The 16,786-nt window shown below is 35.9% G+C and overlaps 1 protein-coding gene and 1 pseudogene across 6 annotated transcripts in view; both read left to right on the forward strand.

Annotated features, from left to right (window-relative positions):
• LRRC72 (leucine rich repeat containing 72) overlaps positions 1-16,786 on the forward strand; it is a 116,477-nt gene that overhangs the window by 81,401 nt on the left and 18,290 nt on the right. For 5 of the 6 annotated variants that reach the window (XM_016139456.2, XM_016139455.2, XM_016139454.2 and 2 more), the window contains 2 exons: positions 6,599-6,668; positions 16,043-16,124. In XM_016139456.2, coding sequence (XP_015994942.1) covers positions 6,599-6,668; positions 16,043-16,124 — 152 coding nt within the window. Of the gene's footprint in view, positions 1-3,549; positions 3,624-6,598; positions 6,669-16,042; positions 16,125-16,786 lie in introns of all 6 variants that reach the window. The other variant, XM_016139461.2, reaches the window with a different exon arrangement.
• On the forward strand, positions 11,489-11,607 carry LOC118610921 (annotated as a pseudogene).

The following is a 16,786-nucleotide window of genomic DNA, read 5'->3' on the forward strand; positions in this document are numbered from 1 at the left end:
CATTGATGTAGTTGCCACGGGGAAAATCAGAACTTTGTGGAGCTTACACCAATTTAATCTTGAAGTTAGTGTGTGTGTGTGTGTGTGTGTGTGTGTGTATATTTCATATCTATGTGTGTATGTATATATAATAAAATCCAATTAATTTCAAATTACAGATTACATAAACTATGTGATTTTGAGTTAGAGTTCTCAGGCCTGCAAAAGTTTTGTTTGTGGCTTAAGTGCACACTTCAGCCTAAATTTCAAAGTTAGCACAAATCCACCTTTCTTAACTTATTTCTCACTGTTGACTTACATGTGCTTTTCACTGAAGCCGGACTATACAGTCCTGCACTCCTTGAATTTTCGTCCCCCACTTCTTTTCTTTGGTGAACTTATTCCCTTTTAATTAAAATGTGTATCTGTCAATATTCTATTTCTAATTTCCCCTCACCCTTCCAAGCCCAACACAATTGGCAGTCCTGTACTAGAATCTCAGAGTTCCCAAGTTGGTAATAATTTCTTCTTCCTCTGAATTCACCAGAAGATATTTTCCTTTGTCATAGCTCTGAATACGTACAACCTTCTTATATCATTGTGTGTCCCCTACTCCTCCTACTAAAAGGTGTGTTCGTAGAGAGCAGTCACCTTACCTGATTCGCTGTTACATTTACTAGCTAGCTAGTCACAGACTAATCACAGCCTAAGATAAGCACATAGTAATTTGTCATTCAATAAATGGCTGAATTATCTATTTGTACCTACTATTTTTAAAAGGTCCATCTTAAAGAATGCTGTTAGGTGCAGCAGCTATGGAAAATAGTATGGCAATTCCTCAAAAAATGAAACACAGAATTACCACATGATCCAGCAATTCCACTTCTGACCACATGCTAATAAAGCAAAAGTAAGGACTCAAAAAGATATTTGTACACCCATGTTCATAGCAGCATTGTTCACAAAAGCCAAAGAGGTGAAAGAAACCCAAGCATCCTTGGATAAATAGACAAAGTGTGGTACATATACAATGGAATATTATTCAGCCTTTACAAGGAAGAAAATTCTGACACACTCCAACATAGATGATTCTTGAGAATTTTATGCTAATTGTAATAAACCAGTCACAAAAGGACAAATGCTGTATGATTCCATTTATTTGAGGTACCTAGAGTAGTCAAATCCATAGAGACAAAAAGCGGAAGGATGGTTGCCAGGGGCTGAGGAGGGGGGAAATTGGGAGTTAGTGTTTAGTGGGTGCAGTGTTTCATTTAGGAAGATGAAAACTTCTAGAAATGAATGGTGGTGGTGATTGCACAGCAATGTGAATGTGCTCAGTGCCACAGAACTGTATAGTTAAAACAGTAAGTTCTATATTATGTATATTTTACCACAATAAAAGAAATAGTTCAGGGACAGAATTCTCGTTGCGCTCCTTTAGATGAAAGGAATACACTGCTATTGAAGTCTGTGTTGATTGGGACCTGGAACTGCTCCACCTCGGATTCACTGAAACTTGAAACTTCTTGGCACATTTTCGTGTTCTTTGGAACTTTGACATTAATACTTGTTACCAGATTCATACAAAATTTTTGGTTGGAAAGAAAAATACCATCATAAAAAGCTGTGTAAATAAATAACTAATTACACCAACAATTTACATACTATGCTGATAGTTTCAATTTCCCTTTTTATCTCGTTATTTTCAAAATTTGATTTAAATCTTTAAATATTCAGTCCATGACTAAAATTTTCAAAATGTGTATTAATTTCTGGTTACTAAATTAATATTTAATTATCAATATTCAAACATTATTAAAAAGCATATTGCTTAGAAAGTGAAAGTCCTCCATGATCTCAAGTGATAACAGTTGTTAACAATGTGTATATGCATATAAATGTCATTGGTGACAAAAATATTGTTACACTTATACATATATTGTCAATAGCATTTTTTTACTTAAAAATGTATTTCTGATGTAATTCTATCTATAGCTATCTATCTCTCTATATTTTTAAGCTACTGAACAAAAGTATTCTATTGTGAAGTTACATTTTAATTTAACCCATTTTCCAATTAATGTGGCATATTTCACAACTACAGACAACGTGTGCTGAAGTGAAATGATATTCATATTTTGTGCGTATGTGTGTGTGTGTGTGTGTGTGTGTGTGTACTGCTGTGTTTCTGACTCCTAGGTGTGGAATGGTGGGATCAAATTAAAAGCACATTTATAATTTTAATAGATAGCTGCAAAATTGTTACTTTACTTTGGCTGACCTTTAACATCCCAAACACTTTGGCAAAGTTGACCACACATAGGAGAAACTGATAGTTCAGATGTTTCAGTTGAAATGCCTGGATGCAGATGTCCTAGCCTAATCCTTTGGGTTTTCCCAAACCCCAGATTCGGCTTGCTTGTCAGGGTAACAAAATACCCTGATGAAATTACCTGGAGCCAATGAATTCTCCAAGACTCAAGATTCAGCTTGTGTAACAGGGTAACAAAAAAAGTTTGGGACTATAAATTAGCAACTGCTCTCCATCCCTAGGATATCTACCTCTGTTGCTTTAAATATTTGCTCATTCTATTAAATCTAACTCTTCTTAGAAAAGTCCTCTACTGAATAACAAAATCATTGTCAAAATTTCATAAATCACTTACTAATATTACAACTTTACCATCCTCAACAAAGCCCCGCCAAATTAGGTGATTGTTTTGACTCCGATAATTACAATGTTTGTCAGATTCCAGAAGTGCAACAATTATACTTTTCACTTTTGTTGTGTCTAGTTAGCTTGACTCTTTCATGGAAAATTATAGATCGGCTTCAATTTTTCCATATTGTCTTAGGCCATATGGTGTATGAATATTATTTTATAATTTTATAATTTAGCAAAGGACCTCAAAAGGAAAAGCAAAACACTTAAATAACTGTTGTTGAGTTTGTATTTTTAAAATGAAGTCTATAGGAATAAAAATTGCTTCTTCTTCACTAAAAATTCCCATGGTACAAATATGACAGTAACTCATGAGAAATGAAGACACCATTCCTTTGCAAAGAAAGGGAAATGATATTCATTCACTCATTCATTCATCTGACATTTGTTGAGAATTTACAGGTACCAAGCACCTACATGATAAAGTACGTTATATTCCACTTCCTCCACCTTCGACCTTGACACTGAGTGTCTTCTGTAAATGTGGAAAACATACCAAATATGAATTCTCTGTGTTCGAAAGAACATTTAAGAATATTTAAACACTAAATTGCCTCATAGAAAATCTAAAACTTGCTCTTCATGTATATGAACACATATACATTTTTTTCTTTTTGATTAAAAATTATTTACACATCTGTGCCCAGGATTAGGGATAATAAACTTCAACCACACAAAAAAATGATTAAATAATACATAATTGTAGTGCTGGAATTTATCAGTTTAGAATGGTTGCCTCCATATTCTCCTTTCCTTTGATCATGTAGACGTTATTGTTATTGACTGGAAATGTCTCAGTATTTTTGCTCAGTGGAATGTGCTTTGACAGATTAATTATATGTTATCAGGCAGTTGAAGATCAACTAAAGATATGTGGCCACAAGAGGGATGCTGATGTCTTTGAGCTGTTCCTTTCTCAGAAGTAAGTGTATTTTGTGTGAGAAAGAGAAGGGCATCTATTTATCTATCTATAATATTTCATAGATTCAAATGTTCTTTTCCAGTGCCCCCTCTCAAGGACTGGATGAGCATGTAACACACTCTAATTGCTTTACCACTCATTGGAGTCACAGTCTTCATTGGAGAGGCAGCATATTGGAATGGATAAGAACAAAGATTGTGGAGCCAAGCTAAATTTGAATCCCAGTTCTATCTCTTCCAGCTGGGTGACCTTGGGCGTGTAATAAACCTTCATGTTAAGGCTGTCAGATTTAGCAAATAAAAATATAGAATGTCCAGTTACATGCGAATTTCAGGGGGAAAAAAAGATAATTTTTTAGTATAATTATGCCCCACACCACATTGGGACATTTGTTGTTGCTCTGTAATTTTCGAACTGGGCATCATGTATTTTATCTGGGTACCCCATTGCCTGCATATGTACAACTATACTATCTGCTTCACAGAGTTCTTGTGAGGATTAGGTGAGTTCGTAGAAGGTAGCGGAGGGCCTGGATGCAGTAAACACTCAATGAGCTTTAGCGCAGTTAATATTGTTATTACTATTAGTGATAATAATGACTCGTTATACCCCCATACTATAATAGCAACAACCCCTATTATACTATAATCCCTAGCTAACAACTCCTATACTAATTTTACTGATAAATAGAAAAATCTCTTCCTTGTATAACAACCCCCTTTGATCCCACTCCAACTCCCCAGGCTGACAGAACAGTCACCGTGCCTGAGACAGAACCCAGACGGAAGAGGAAGAGGAGGTTATGGGTTGGATTGGACTCTGACACCACAGTTTTTACAAACCAACAAGTGATACCTGTGCAGTCACAACTTGCATTTTAATAACAATGACCCTGTTCCTTTTCTTTTTTTTCCCTTCATGCTTTTTAATTTCTATGAATTCTATGAATTATTTTAAAATAGGCTTGACATATTTCTACTCATATGTAATCTGTGGAACTCAGTTACTTTTTAAATAAAATATCTGTCTGTATCAATGAAGTTAGTCACTTTACCTCTGTTAATTGAAGGACACTCTTTATTAGTAAATACATTTCTTTTGTTATATATAAATACTTTTTAGTTTATTAGTGCAGAGAAAGATATTTATCTTTGTAATGGCCCTGAATCTCTTGGTAGTAAGGGAATAAATAGCTGACCAATTTAAGATTTTTAAATGTATATATTTCAGAATGGAACAGGTATGGTAGATAATTCTGACACATTTAAGGTCGTAGATAGATACAGATAGTTTTACAATAAATATTTCTTGTAGTCAAAAGATTGCATCTTATACCTTCATGATTTTAACAACTGTATGCTATTTATCTAAAGGATACATGGATAACAAAAAGAGAAGACTTAAAACACCAGAAAAAAATATTAATTTCCTGACAGTGGGTCTTCTCCACTAATAGACAACACATTATATATCCTAAGAATATTAAATTACCATTTAATCCATCTGGGTACAAAAAAAAAAGTATTTTGCAGTCCGGATACCAATAAACTGGATTTTTTGCCTAAGCCTCCATTGTCCTTGAAAAATGGAAGTCATTTTAACAATGACTCTTTAAATAATCACTGAGAACATATACCATGACAACAGTGTTGACAAATTATTGTCAGCATAAGTCATTGCCATCATTAGGAGTAGAATTTCCTCTCCTTTTCTTCCATTGGCCTTACCTTAAAATATAAGTCTGTTATTGATTTAGGACAGGTTCATGTGCAGAATCAACCCCTCTGACATGAGTTAAAGTCTCCTTAAAATTGAATCACTTTATTACATTATCTAATAGCTAAAACTTCAGCATCAATACTACTTATATACGTAAATTAGTAATAGTAATGTGACACGGTTAAAATTTTAAAGTATTTATATATTAAAATAACTTTTCAAGGAAATCCTCCAAGTGGGGCTTGGGTTTCTCTGCTATCTTGTAATGATTGTTTTTTGTCTTATGGGAACAAATAAAGTTAAAATACTATTATTGTTGCCCAATGCAATAGTGAAGGCACATGAGGGTTCACCACCAGGTTAAATATAAATGTGAAAGGATGTTGCCACAAATGAGTTAATCGAGGTAATATTAATTAACATTAATATTTTTTAAAGTGCTTAGAAAAGTGCCTGGCATGCAGAGTGTGCTCTGTAAGGTTTGATAAATAGAGACATACATGTCTACATACTCAGCCCCGGACCATAATTTTTGCCCCAAGAAATGAGAGACCTGAATACTCCAGCCCATGGCAGTTAAAAAGCCAACTATCCTCAGGGGTTTTGCCCTCTTTGCTGACAGCTCCTCCTCTCTGCCCCATATCTGTCCCTTTGCTGAGGGAGCTGCTTGAGCAACAAAGCTCAGGACCCCTTGGAGAGCTAGAGTCCTGCTCAGTTCAAGAAGGATAGGCAATATTTTGACTCTATATTTAACAAACGGGAAGAGAGAATAAAACACTTTACTCAGTCTCTGTCTCTTGATGTTCTGCGATCTCTATGTAGTAACCTAACACAGCCAAGCCCGGGACAACCCAGAGACCCCTATAGATGCCATTAAAACAGAAGCTAATAACATTTCCCAAATCCACCTGTAAGTCCAGTGTCTTCTTGCACTTACCTTTTCCCCTCAACCTTTTCCCCAGTAAAATATTTTTTAATTGAGGTCCCGATAAATTCAGTGATGGTGAGGTATAAATTTCTACTAATGTGATAAAATGCTCTTCTTTAAGTATGTATTTTAACTGGCTGACAAAATCTTAATCCACATGAGTGAAATTTTAATGCTAGAATTTCAGAAATTAGCATGTAAATGTGCCAACAGTTTTGAAAGGACAAAGAGAAAGGATTTTCAGTTACTCCAAAGTCATACTATTTATCCTGCCTTATTCATGAATGAATTAATTGTTGCTTATATTCATTTTCTTTTTCTTTTTCAGGGAACTGACAGATGTCATTGACCTTTCCAGGTTTAAAAAACTAAAATACTTATGGCTACATCATAATAAGGTAGTATTATATTGTATATTTAAATGGCTCTGTAACTAAATTACTATCTTAATATCCCGTTTTTAATAGAGCTAATCTTTAAAGGCATTAATATTTTATACCCCTAATTTAAATTTAGGTAGGAAACATTACATGTATATATGTGTATATAGTGAAAAGCACAACTTGTGAGATAGTATCACACTGCAACTTTGCTTTTGTCTCCCACATTCTGTCAAAGCTGCTTCCCAGGCTCCTGCAACAAAACTAGGGCAGTTTCATGACTTTTTTTTATCTCTCCTATGTAATTCAAAATCTCACTGCCCATTTGAGTTATGGTCATGGTTCTGATATGAGAATGTCTAGGAAAATATATTAATCGACTTTCCATCTGCATTCATAAGTGAGACATCCCCCTACCACTCCTCCCGTATCCAGCCGCAGTTGGCCACCTGCTTTCTTTATTAGCTAGGGAGGTGTGGTTTTCCTCTTCTCTCACCTCCACCCCACCTTTCTCCAAGGTTGGTAAGGAGTGGGGAGATGTGGAGGTAAGGAAAGGCAAGGGAGAAACAGTGTTTCGATTTGCACCGCCTGGTGCTAACAGATGTTCAAAGTTGTCACTTTTCTCGTCAGGGGTTTTTCAGAAGCTCCTCTCCTAGATTACTCCAACTCTAATTCCTCTCCTCACCTTTTGTCCAATAGCACTTACAACTGAGGGTCACCTGGACGTGGCAAACTACCCTCGTGAGCAGGAGTCCTCATAAAGCGCCCCAGACCGACACCCCCTCAATGGTGCTGCGTTCAGTTCCCATTCAGTTCTCTGCTGTCAGAGGCCAGGGGGGTTGGTTACCTCCCAGTTGCTACCCAAGCTGATCTGGTTTCCTCAAGAAGTGCCAGGCACTAAGCCACCATGTCCTCAACTGCAGGGAACACTCTTCAAGGTCACTGAGTGTAGCCCTTGAAGTTTCTCCTGAGAGGGTCTTCAAGCTCTGTCCAAGTCCTAGAGCAGGAATGAACTAAAATGCAGATGCAAAACAATCTTTACAGTTAGCCAGTAAACTACTCTCGACTTTCAAAAATTTGACTTTCCAACAGCGTATATTGTGTTCATTATAAATCGATTATCCAGTCTTAGTATTTTGAATTTAGACTCTCAAACACCAGCTGATTAAAAACCAAACAAACCCTTTTGAGTTTTCAGTAATATGCTTGTCAAGCAGCAGTCCAGATTCACAGTGTGGAATCTTCAAGCAGCAGTGTTTACGAAAGTATCTCAATCTTACTTTGCATTTTCAGTCTTTTTTTTTTTTAACCAAATCAGTGGAAAATGAAAAATGAAAGTGCTTCTGATATTATGTGTGTGCATAAGTCTCATAAACTTGAAATAATTTCTGGGAGAACAAACACAAATACCTCCGAGGCCCAGCCAGCTAGCGATTGCAATGGAAAGCGCATGCACCACTCAAGGGCAGAGAAGTTCAAAACTCTTTTAAACATTGCCAAAAATTATCCTGGGTCACAGTGTGCAACCCCTGATTAGAAAAAGATGGAAATCGTAAGACATGGCAAAAGTGACTAATCTTTGTTTTTCATGTGTACTTGTGGTGATCAGTGGTGTTCAGTTTTGAAGGAAAAAGCATGTACGAATGTTGGCAATATATCTAAAGAAAGAGATATAATTAGGGATTTTATATATATATTTTTTTCATTCTTGTAGTGGACACCGTTCCACCTCCAATCAGTCACTGAAGATTCACCCAGTTGACTGACAGATACATCGTTTGCATGCTTAGGGGTCGAGTATGCTGTCGCCCCTTTTGCTTTCTTTGTTTTATAAGGGGGGGTCGGTGGGAAAAGGATGCAACACAGCAAGAGGCAGAATCCTCTTCTTGCATTTGGTTGTTTACGGTCAGCAAACTATATTATTACAAAATCACCGCCACTTAACTTTGTTCTTTAAAACATAGACTTATTTAGTCTGCATAACATTGGAAAGATGTCTTACCTAAACTAAGTTTTCAGTGGTCATAGGGTAAGTAGATAAACCGATGTGAGTTTTCCTATTGATCTCGTTGCTAAGTTGCTTGATCATTCACACACCATGATCCAAAACTCTCATGGGAATATTAGCTATGATACTGCTTCATCAAAATTCATATGTAAAGTTTTGATTATTTGTTTTCATTAAAATCTAGATTACACTAGGTTGACCACTAAGAAGTTATCATACCGGTGTAGAAATGATATGGAGAATTATGGCGAAAACATCAACATGGACATAGGAATATAAATATTTAGAATTGTAATGTTTTGTTAAAGATGATCTGATTTTGCGACCAGCACTTTTCTTAAATTAGTAAATATCTAAGACTATCCTATTTAGGAATAGCTAAGGCACAAAGTAATAAGATAAAACGAAAACAACTCTTTTTGTTTATTCATTTATTCAATTAACAGTTTCTTTGAGGTATATGTATTGTACCTTATTGGTTGTCCACTCCATATCCATTCTCTTTTTACTTATGCAAGAGAATTTGGTTACATACGTCTCCTTTTCACTCAGGTGGGTGGTCCCATCCCATTTTCAGGAAGTAGATTCTGTACCAATTAAGATAATCTCATCCTCCTTGTGAGTGGCCAGTCAGGGAATGGGCACCTGGCCTAGACGTGGTAAGAGACACAGGAGACACCTGCTGGGAGGCTCCTGTGAGAAGTTTTCTTATTCCTAAAAGAGAGCTCCAGAAAAAAATGTCCCTTGCTTCCTCTGGATATTTTCTTGCCTTGATATGAAAACTCCCTACCAACTTTAGGATGGATCCAACACTTAGAGAAAAACAGAGCCCAAAGGATCAGTGAGAGCATCACCGAGGCTCTCACAACCTCTGGACTTCTTGGCATGTGAGGTAATAAATGTTCTAATTTATGGGCTAGTTTGAGTTGAGCTCAGAAGTTACTTGGAGCCAGTAGCGACCTATCTAATACAGTTTATTCTGTGCTTGCATTAGGTTACTGATAGAATGTAACAATAAATGTGGTGGTACCTGGTCTAGTGATAAAATTAGGAAGGCCAGAGGGAGTGCCTGTGCTCCTAGCAAGGACGATGCCTTTGTAAACTGCCTGAAATGGAGAGAAAGCAGTGGTCTTGGGAAGCAATGAAAGTAGTTTGGTATGTTTGGAGCCTTGCATGCTAGAAAGGTGTGCACTTATCCCCTCTGTTATCCAGTGGATGATAAAGCTGGAACTTCATTTCTGACCCTGGACTAGCAAATTAAATAGGTACAAGTTGTTTCTAAAGACCTCGAATACCCTAGCTTTCTAACATTTCCTCAGACGACTCTGATTCCCTCGCCATGTTCTCTGAGGGTTGGTTTTCCCCTCATACTGCATAGATAGTCACCACTTTTGCATCTCCTCCCTTTATGGGTCTCCTTTTTCTGATTTTGCCTGATGTAATTAGTGGGAGGTAGCTGCTCTGAGGTTCATATTAACTGAGACCTTCTAAAGACTCCTTTAAGAAGTCTGAACGAGGGAATTTCTGTTCCAACATTCATACTTTACAACTTTTTATGAGAATTTGAGTCTGTTCAGACAAGTGATCTAAGTGATGTGTCTTTTATACTACAATTAAATTGTGTTTGGGTTCATTACCTTAAAATATTTCTTTTCCAGATATTTAGTAATAAGCTTATAATATTGGTACCATAATGATAGTATTGTTCTATTTCTGGAAGTACTAGCAGTATTTTGATATATTTCATTTGTCTCAGATTAGAATAATCATTTAATGAAAAATCTGTATAATGCCTCACCAAGCAACTTCCCAAAATGGAATCTGAGTTTCTGCCATGCAGCAAAAATCAAACAGTTGACAAATTTTACAAACTGACAAACTGGTAAAGTCATTGTTTATAAAACTCGTCATCTAAAAAATAACTGAAATACTTATTTATAATAACAGTTTCCACATTAGCTGACTAGAGAATGGTCAGATCGAAATAAACAAAATTAAGAAAGCTCCCAGACATATTGAAATTTTGGCATTTGAAAATTTGGTAAATAGCACAAATATATATATTTTAGGAAAAGATATTGGTGTACAAGATTAGCAGACAACAATTTTAAAATTGAAATAAAAAATTTTTTTAACATGCTGTTTTAAATATTTGTAAAGAATTCTTTGAACAACAATACTTTTTTTAGGTAGCTTCACAACAAGCTTTGTGTAATGGGATTTCACTTGGTTCCCTCAGTTAGATTTGGGTATACATATTTTATTTACTTGTTTATACATACTCTGCTTTGTTCCAAAAAAATAATTTAGAGCACCACAAACCCCATGGTACAACATAAGAGCTATTAAAGATTAAAATGAACTAGCGTGCATTCCATATAATTTGGGCTCTTGTGTGTTTCTCCTACCTCAGGGCAACATTAATTATATACCTCATGTCAACTTTGTTGAAAGAGTCATATTTTGCCAAATATTTAAAACCTCCTCAAAAAAGTAAATCAGTATAAATAATCTAAAGAAGACTTCAGTGCACAGTTGTGAAATTCATAGATATGTACACTATATGTCTAGTTATGCTTTCAAATTACTTATTTAAGAAATGTTACCTATTTTTGGAAAAAAGCATATACAAAAATTTCAGTAAAATGGAATGAAGAGAAGAAAACATGACAATGAAAGTCTGTTTACATTGTATAAAAACACTTTTTTTAAATATATTTTCTAAGTATAGATTTTAAAGTATTGTACATATTTTAAACTAAGATACACATGAATGTATTGTATTCATTTATTGGACAGAAACATTATAAAAATGAATTTAGGAATCTTAGTCTATGGCCATGCTACCCTGAACAAGCCCAATCCCATCTGATCTCAGAAGCTAAGCAGGGTGGGGCCTGGTTAGTACTTGGATGGGAGACCACCTAGGAAGACTAGGTGCTGTAGGTGTAAAAAAATTTAAAAATAAGGGATATAAGCTGACAAGTTCCTTGCAACCTGTAAGGTCAACTGGGTTGTCTCTCTTTAACAAAAAAAAAAAAAAAAAAATTTAGAAATCTTGGAGGTATATTTAATTTATTTTTTCTCTATAATTTAATGTACATTATAAAAATTCTCCCTACTACTTAGAGTTTTATGTAAATTTAGGAAATGTTGTGATTTCAATATTCGAATATACAATAATATGCCTTTTTATGTAACACATAATTATTGAATTGTTCAGAATTCCATCAAGTTGTTTAATCACTGGTCTACAGGTCTGTGCCCCTAAGTTTTTAATCTTGGTGACACTGACTTTTTGAACTGAATGATTCTTGATTGTGGGGCCGTTATGTGCACTTTTGAGTATTTAGCGTTATTCCTGACTTCTACTCATTACATACCAGGAAATTTCTCTCCAGAAGTGACAACTGAAAATATTTCTAGATATTGTCAAATGTCTCTTGCGGGGAAAAATTGCCCCCCCCCCCCCCAAGACACAGTGACCTATAGGAACCTAAGTCAAAACATGTCACTTCTCTGCTCGAAACCTCCAGTGATTTCCTGTTACTTTCAGTCAAGTTCTAACACTAACCACCAAGGTCCTATACACGTCGGCCCCTGATTGCCTGTCTGACCTCATTGCCCACCTTCTCTTCCTGGCTCACTTTGATCAGTCATAGCAGGCACTGTGTTTGTCCCTGACCTATTCACTGGCTAGTCCCCCAGTGCTCCTTCTACAGATATCCCAGTGACATACTCCCTCCCCTTCATCAAGAGTTTGTTCTGATATTACTTCCTCCGCAAGGCCTACCCTGACCAACCAATTTTAAATATAATACCACCTCCCCACTGGTACTGCCAGTTTCCATGCTTCCTTCTCCTTAACACTTAACTGATGCCATAATTTATAATTGGCTTATTGTGCATATTGTTTATTTTCTCTTCACCTGCTAGAAAATAATGACAGATAGTTTTGTCTATTTTGTTCACAGCTATACCCCCAGAACTTAGTACAGTGTCCAACACATAGTAGCTGGCCAACAAAGACTTGCTAAATGGAGAAATGAGAAAATAAAAATCCCAATGTTTTCTGCCAAGTTGAACTTTTCTTTGCGTAGGTGCTAGTTAAGATAATAGAGCTTCACTTAACAGAAGCATGCTTTGCCTGAGCTAAATAGAAAAATAATATATGGAAAAGACATCGGGTAGATATTAGGTAGCTTAAGAATCAAGTATAGAAAATTCTCAGGATCAAAGTGAGCCATGGTCAAAACCATGTCTAGAACTGGTTTCCACAAATACTGTTGACTTGCCAATCAACAACAGAATCACTTGTATGTGCCAAGCCTTGAGCTAAGAGATTATTTGTGAAATGTCACATTAAATATAAATCCTATGGCAATCCTTAGAATCAATAGTGTAGATTTTTAATGGATAATTTTAATAACATTTGATAAAATAGTTGCAGCATCAAGGCAATCAGCATGTCTTCTAATTCTTCTTCTATATCTTGACTTCTACAACTTGCTGCATTGCAATGTCTATTATGTTCTGTGAATTTTACCATGGTGCTCTCAGTTTTCTTTTCTCTCACTCTTGTTATTCTGCTCTGGGACAGCATATATTCTTCTCAATCAGAGTAGCACCCTTCCCATTCATCTCCTGCCATTAAACTTACTATTTCTTCTAAACTATGTTCTAACCTACCATTTTCTTTGTAAAATAAAACTGGGCAATAGCACTCTTCTGCTCAAAGTCTTTTAATAGCACCCCAAAATCCTTGTCTCTTCCCACTTTACTCCCCCACTCCTGCAACCCCAACAAACAGTGCATCTTAAAATACCATTAATCATGGTCCAAGGGTGTTAATTCTCTTGGAAAAACTAGGATTCTACAATCAAGATGAAACTGTTGAATTCACTAGTGTTCTTCTTGTGTTAGTAATGCAAGAGATATTAAAACCTCAGCTAATTTGTAATGTTCTACTAATGTGTGCCAGGCAGGTAACTGAAAAGGAGAGGAAAAAAAGTCATGGTTTCCAGAGAAAAAGATGTTATTTTTCTCTGCTGATATCAGGTGTGTCTATCATTAGATCAGGGAGTGGTGAGGAGAAGGATGGAAGGCAGTGAGTTACTGCCAGGAGGCCAGTAGGAAAAGGAGAAAAGATTAGGAAGTCAGCGGGGAAACACTCTCCAGGACCTTGAATGGTTTCTCCTAACTGGGGGAAACATGGCTTCTCTCATGACTTAACAAAAGCTGTGGTGAAATTTTCAGGGAACTCCTCCATGAGTGCTGACATAATTTGGTGCAGATGAATCTGTGAAATGATGAGATGAGCAACACACGTGCCCTTTATGCTTTCATAATTAGTAACTGTTGCAAATATAAGAAAAAGAGTAAAGAAAATTTATTAAAGAAACAAGTTTTCAATCTTTATAATTCTAAAACAGTTTTTCTGAGATATGAGAGGGTTTAAGTAAAATTTCCGATAAACTCTCACTAATTCAGGTAGGTTGGCATCTTTCTATCTGAATTAATCCATCAAAGGCCAAAACGGTTCTATTTAACTGATAACGATAGTTTCCATGATAAGCTTTAATAAACACATAAAACTAATTTACAATCATGAGCATATATTTCTGTAGATATAAAGTACTAAGCACTTGAATCTTCTCCCTGCTAGAGCCTATATTAAGTAGTAAGTTCTCATTCTTCTATTTAACTTACCTGCTACTTTAAAATATACCTGCCCTACTGCTATGAAGTCTACCATGTCTCATCCTCATAACCCAAATAAATCTGTTACAATTTATCGAGAAGATAGTCAATATTAAAAAGGGTAATAATGGAGTTTTCCTTGCAAATTTGACATTGAGTTTATAGTTAAATACCCCATATCATGTACACAGTACTTAGTGGTTCATAAAAGGAATTTTCAAGAGTGATTTTTTGCAATGCTGAGACAATAACAGCTTTCATCTGCATTGTCCTGAGGTATGATTTCAAAACTAAGATGCATTAATCATATAGCACTGATTATCTGCATAGAAGGGATGCGGAGGGCCATTTCCTTGGGGAGGAATGGCCCCACAGGACTTAATTTTGCCTGTGGTGTTCAAATGTGTTACAACAATAATGTGCTTGTGAATTATTAATGTTTTAAAAATACATTTACAATAACAACGAAAACACTGTCACAGGAAAAGAGTGCTTTTGACTATTTCCAATTCATACACAATTTATAATCTAATCTTAAAAGTAAGATGCAGCTTCAAAGTACCATTAGGAGAATGAGGAGGTGGGAAGGAAAAAATACGGAAGAAGTATGGTTCATTTCCTTCAGGAAGACACAAAACTAGTGATCAAGTGATTAATCATACAAGTCAAATCAAGTGTTGGGGTGGTCAAGAAAATGGAGGTTCATGGGCACAGGGGTTGTCAGGTAAGGTCTCATATAAAAAGATGAGCTGTGGATTAACTCCCAGGATTATGCTGCGCCTCGCCCTCTCCTTGCGGGATGGTGGCTGGCTGAGCTGTTAGCCCTGGGCCTGACCTGGCAGAGTCGCCTCCTATGTCTACTCAGATTACGGAGCCCTTGGCTAAACTGAGGAGATCTGTTTGTCAGAAGGACAGTGAGCTGGAGAAGAAGAGGTGGTTCATAGACTGGATGGGGGATAAAGAAAAAGAGTTCAGAATCAGACCATTATTCAAGAGATCCTACTCAAAGCACTGGAACAGTGGCAGTTTAGAAAAATAAAAAGTGGGTCAAAACAGTGAGAAGGCAATAGCAAGATGCAAGGAGATAACAAAGGGATTTCAACAAATCCCTGGAGCCGTGGAACCTCTCACGTGGCCCGCTCAGGCATGGTCGTAGATGCCTTGCTGGCCTAGGGCTGACCCTTCGGAATCATCAGAAACATACCAGGAAGAAAGTCACGCAGGCAAAGAGAAATCGTGACTCATACACAGATGCAGAAGTGGCCTCGGCATCATCTTTGGAGAGAGCCCTTGGCAGGCACATAATAGGTACTTAATAGTATGTTATGGTGAATGAGTGGATATGTTGAAACTGGATCCAATGAGCTGACATGGAGCAGAACTGTGCGAAATGCTGTTAGAACAAAAGGTCTAGGCCCTGTTACAGAGGCTTCAAAAACCATGCAAGGAAGTTTGGTAGAGAGGTTTATGTTAACTTAGCTAAAAACATCCTTTTAATCACACTGTCATCAAAGACAATCCAGATATAAACTCAGCCCAGACCAAAAGGTCACAAATAATAATAACAGCAAACATCAAACTTCTAGGGTCTTATTATATATGCAGATATAGATATATATATATATATATGCAGATATATATGATTGTTATAGAAAGTAAATTGTTCTCTATTACTAATTTTCAGCTCCATGGAATAACATTTCTCACTAGAAACTATTGTCTGACAGAACTATATCTAAACAACAATGCAATATTTGAAATAGAAGGTATGTCTTAAATTTTCTCTGTTGATTGAATAAATTTTCAGTTAAGTAACAACTTTGAACTATGCAATTGTTAATGGCATGCAAAAATCTGTTTTAACATTTCTGTTGAAAATACGTGATGGAATCTATTATTTTTTTAATGTTCTTATGTATATTTCATTTTAAGAAATGTGCTTTTGATTATAGTTTTAATGCAATCCTGTCTTGCGTGTTATTCAAAAAGTAAAAGAATCTTTTTTAACAGAAATTTTGCCATTCTGCTACACAGTTGGACATAAACTGGTTACAGTGAAAGCAAATTTTAATAATATTTGGGAGCATTTGCAAATATAACAACTTTATAAATAGTCTTAATGTTTTTACTAGCTATAATTTTTACCAGCCAAATTCTTGTTTCCACTCTGAATTAATTTTATATGTTCAACAATCTCTAAACTGACAATTTCAAACCAGGTATAAAACTACATGATATACTATGATCATGAAATATGAAGAGGTACATACAGCACAAAATGTTTTTCTTCAAAATACCATAAATTTTAAGATCTACCATAATTTTATGTAGCCCAAAGAAAGAAAATCTTGCCAGTTAAACTCTGATGTGTCTATTGCAAAGACACAAGCCACTTTCACTTATGTTGAAAATGTGGGAAAATATGCAA

This window comes from Rousettus aegyptiacus, unplaced genomic scaffold (assembly GCF_014176215.1).
Source record: "Rousettus aegyptiacus isolate mRouAeg1 unplaced genomic scaffold, mRouAeg1.p scaffold_m13_p_13, whole genome shotgun sequence".
Lineage (NCBI taxonomy): Eukaryota > Metazoa > Chordata > Mammalia > Chiroptera > Pteropodidae > Rousettus > Rousettus aegyptiacus.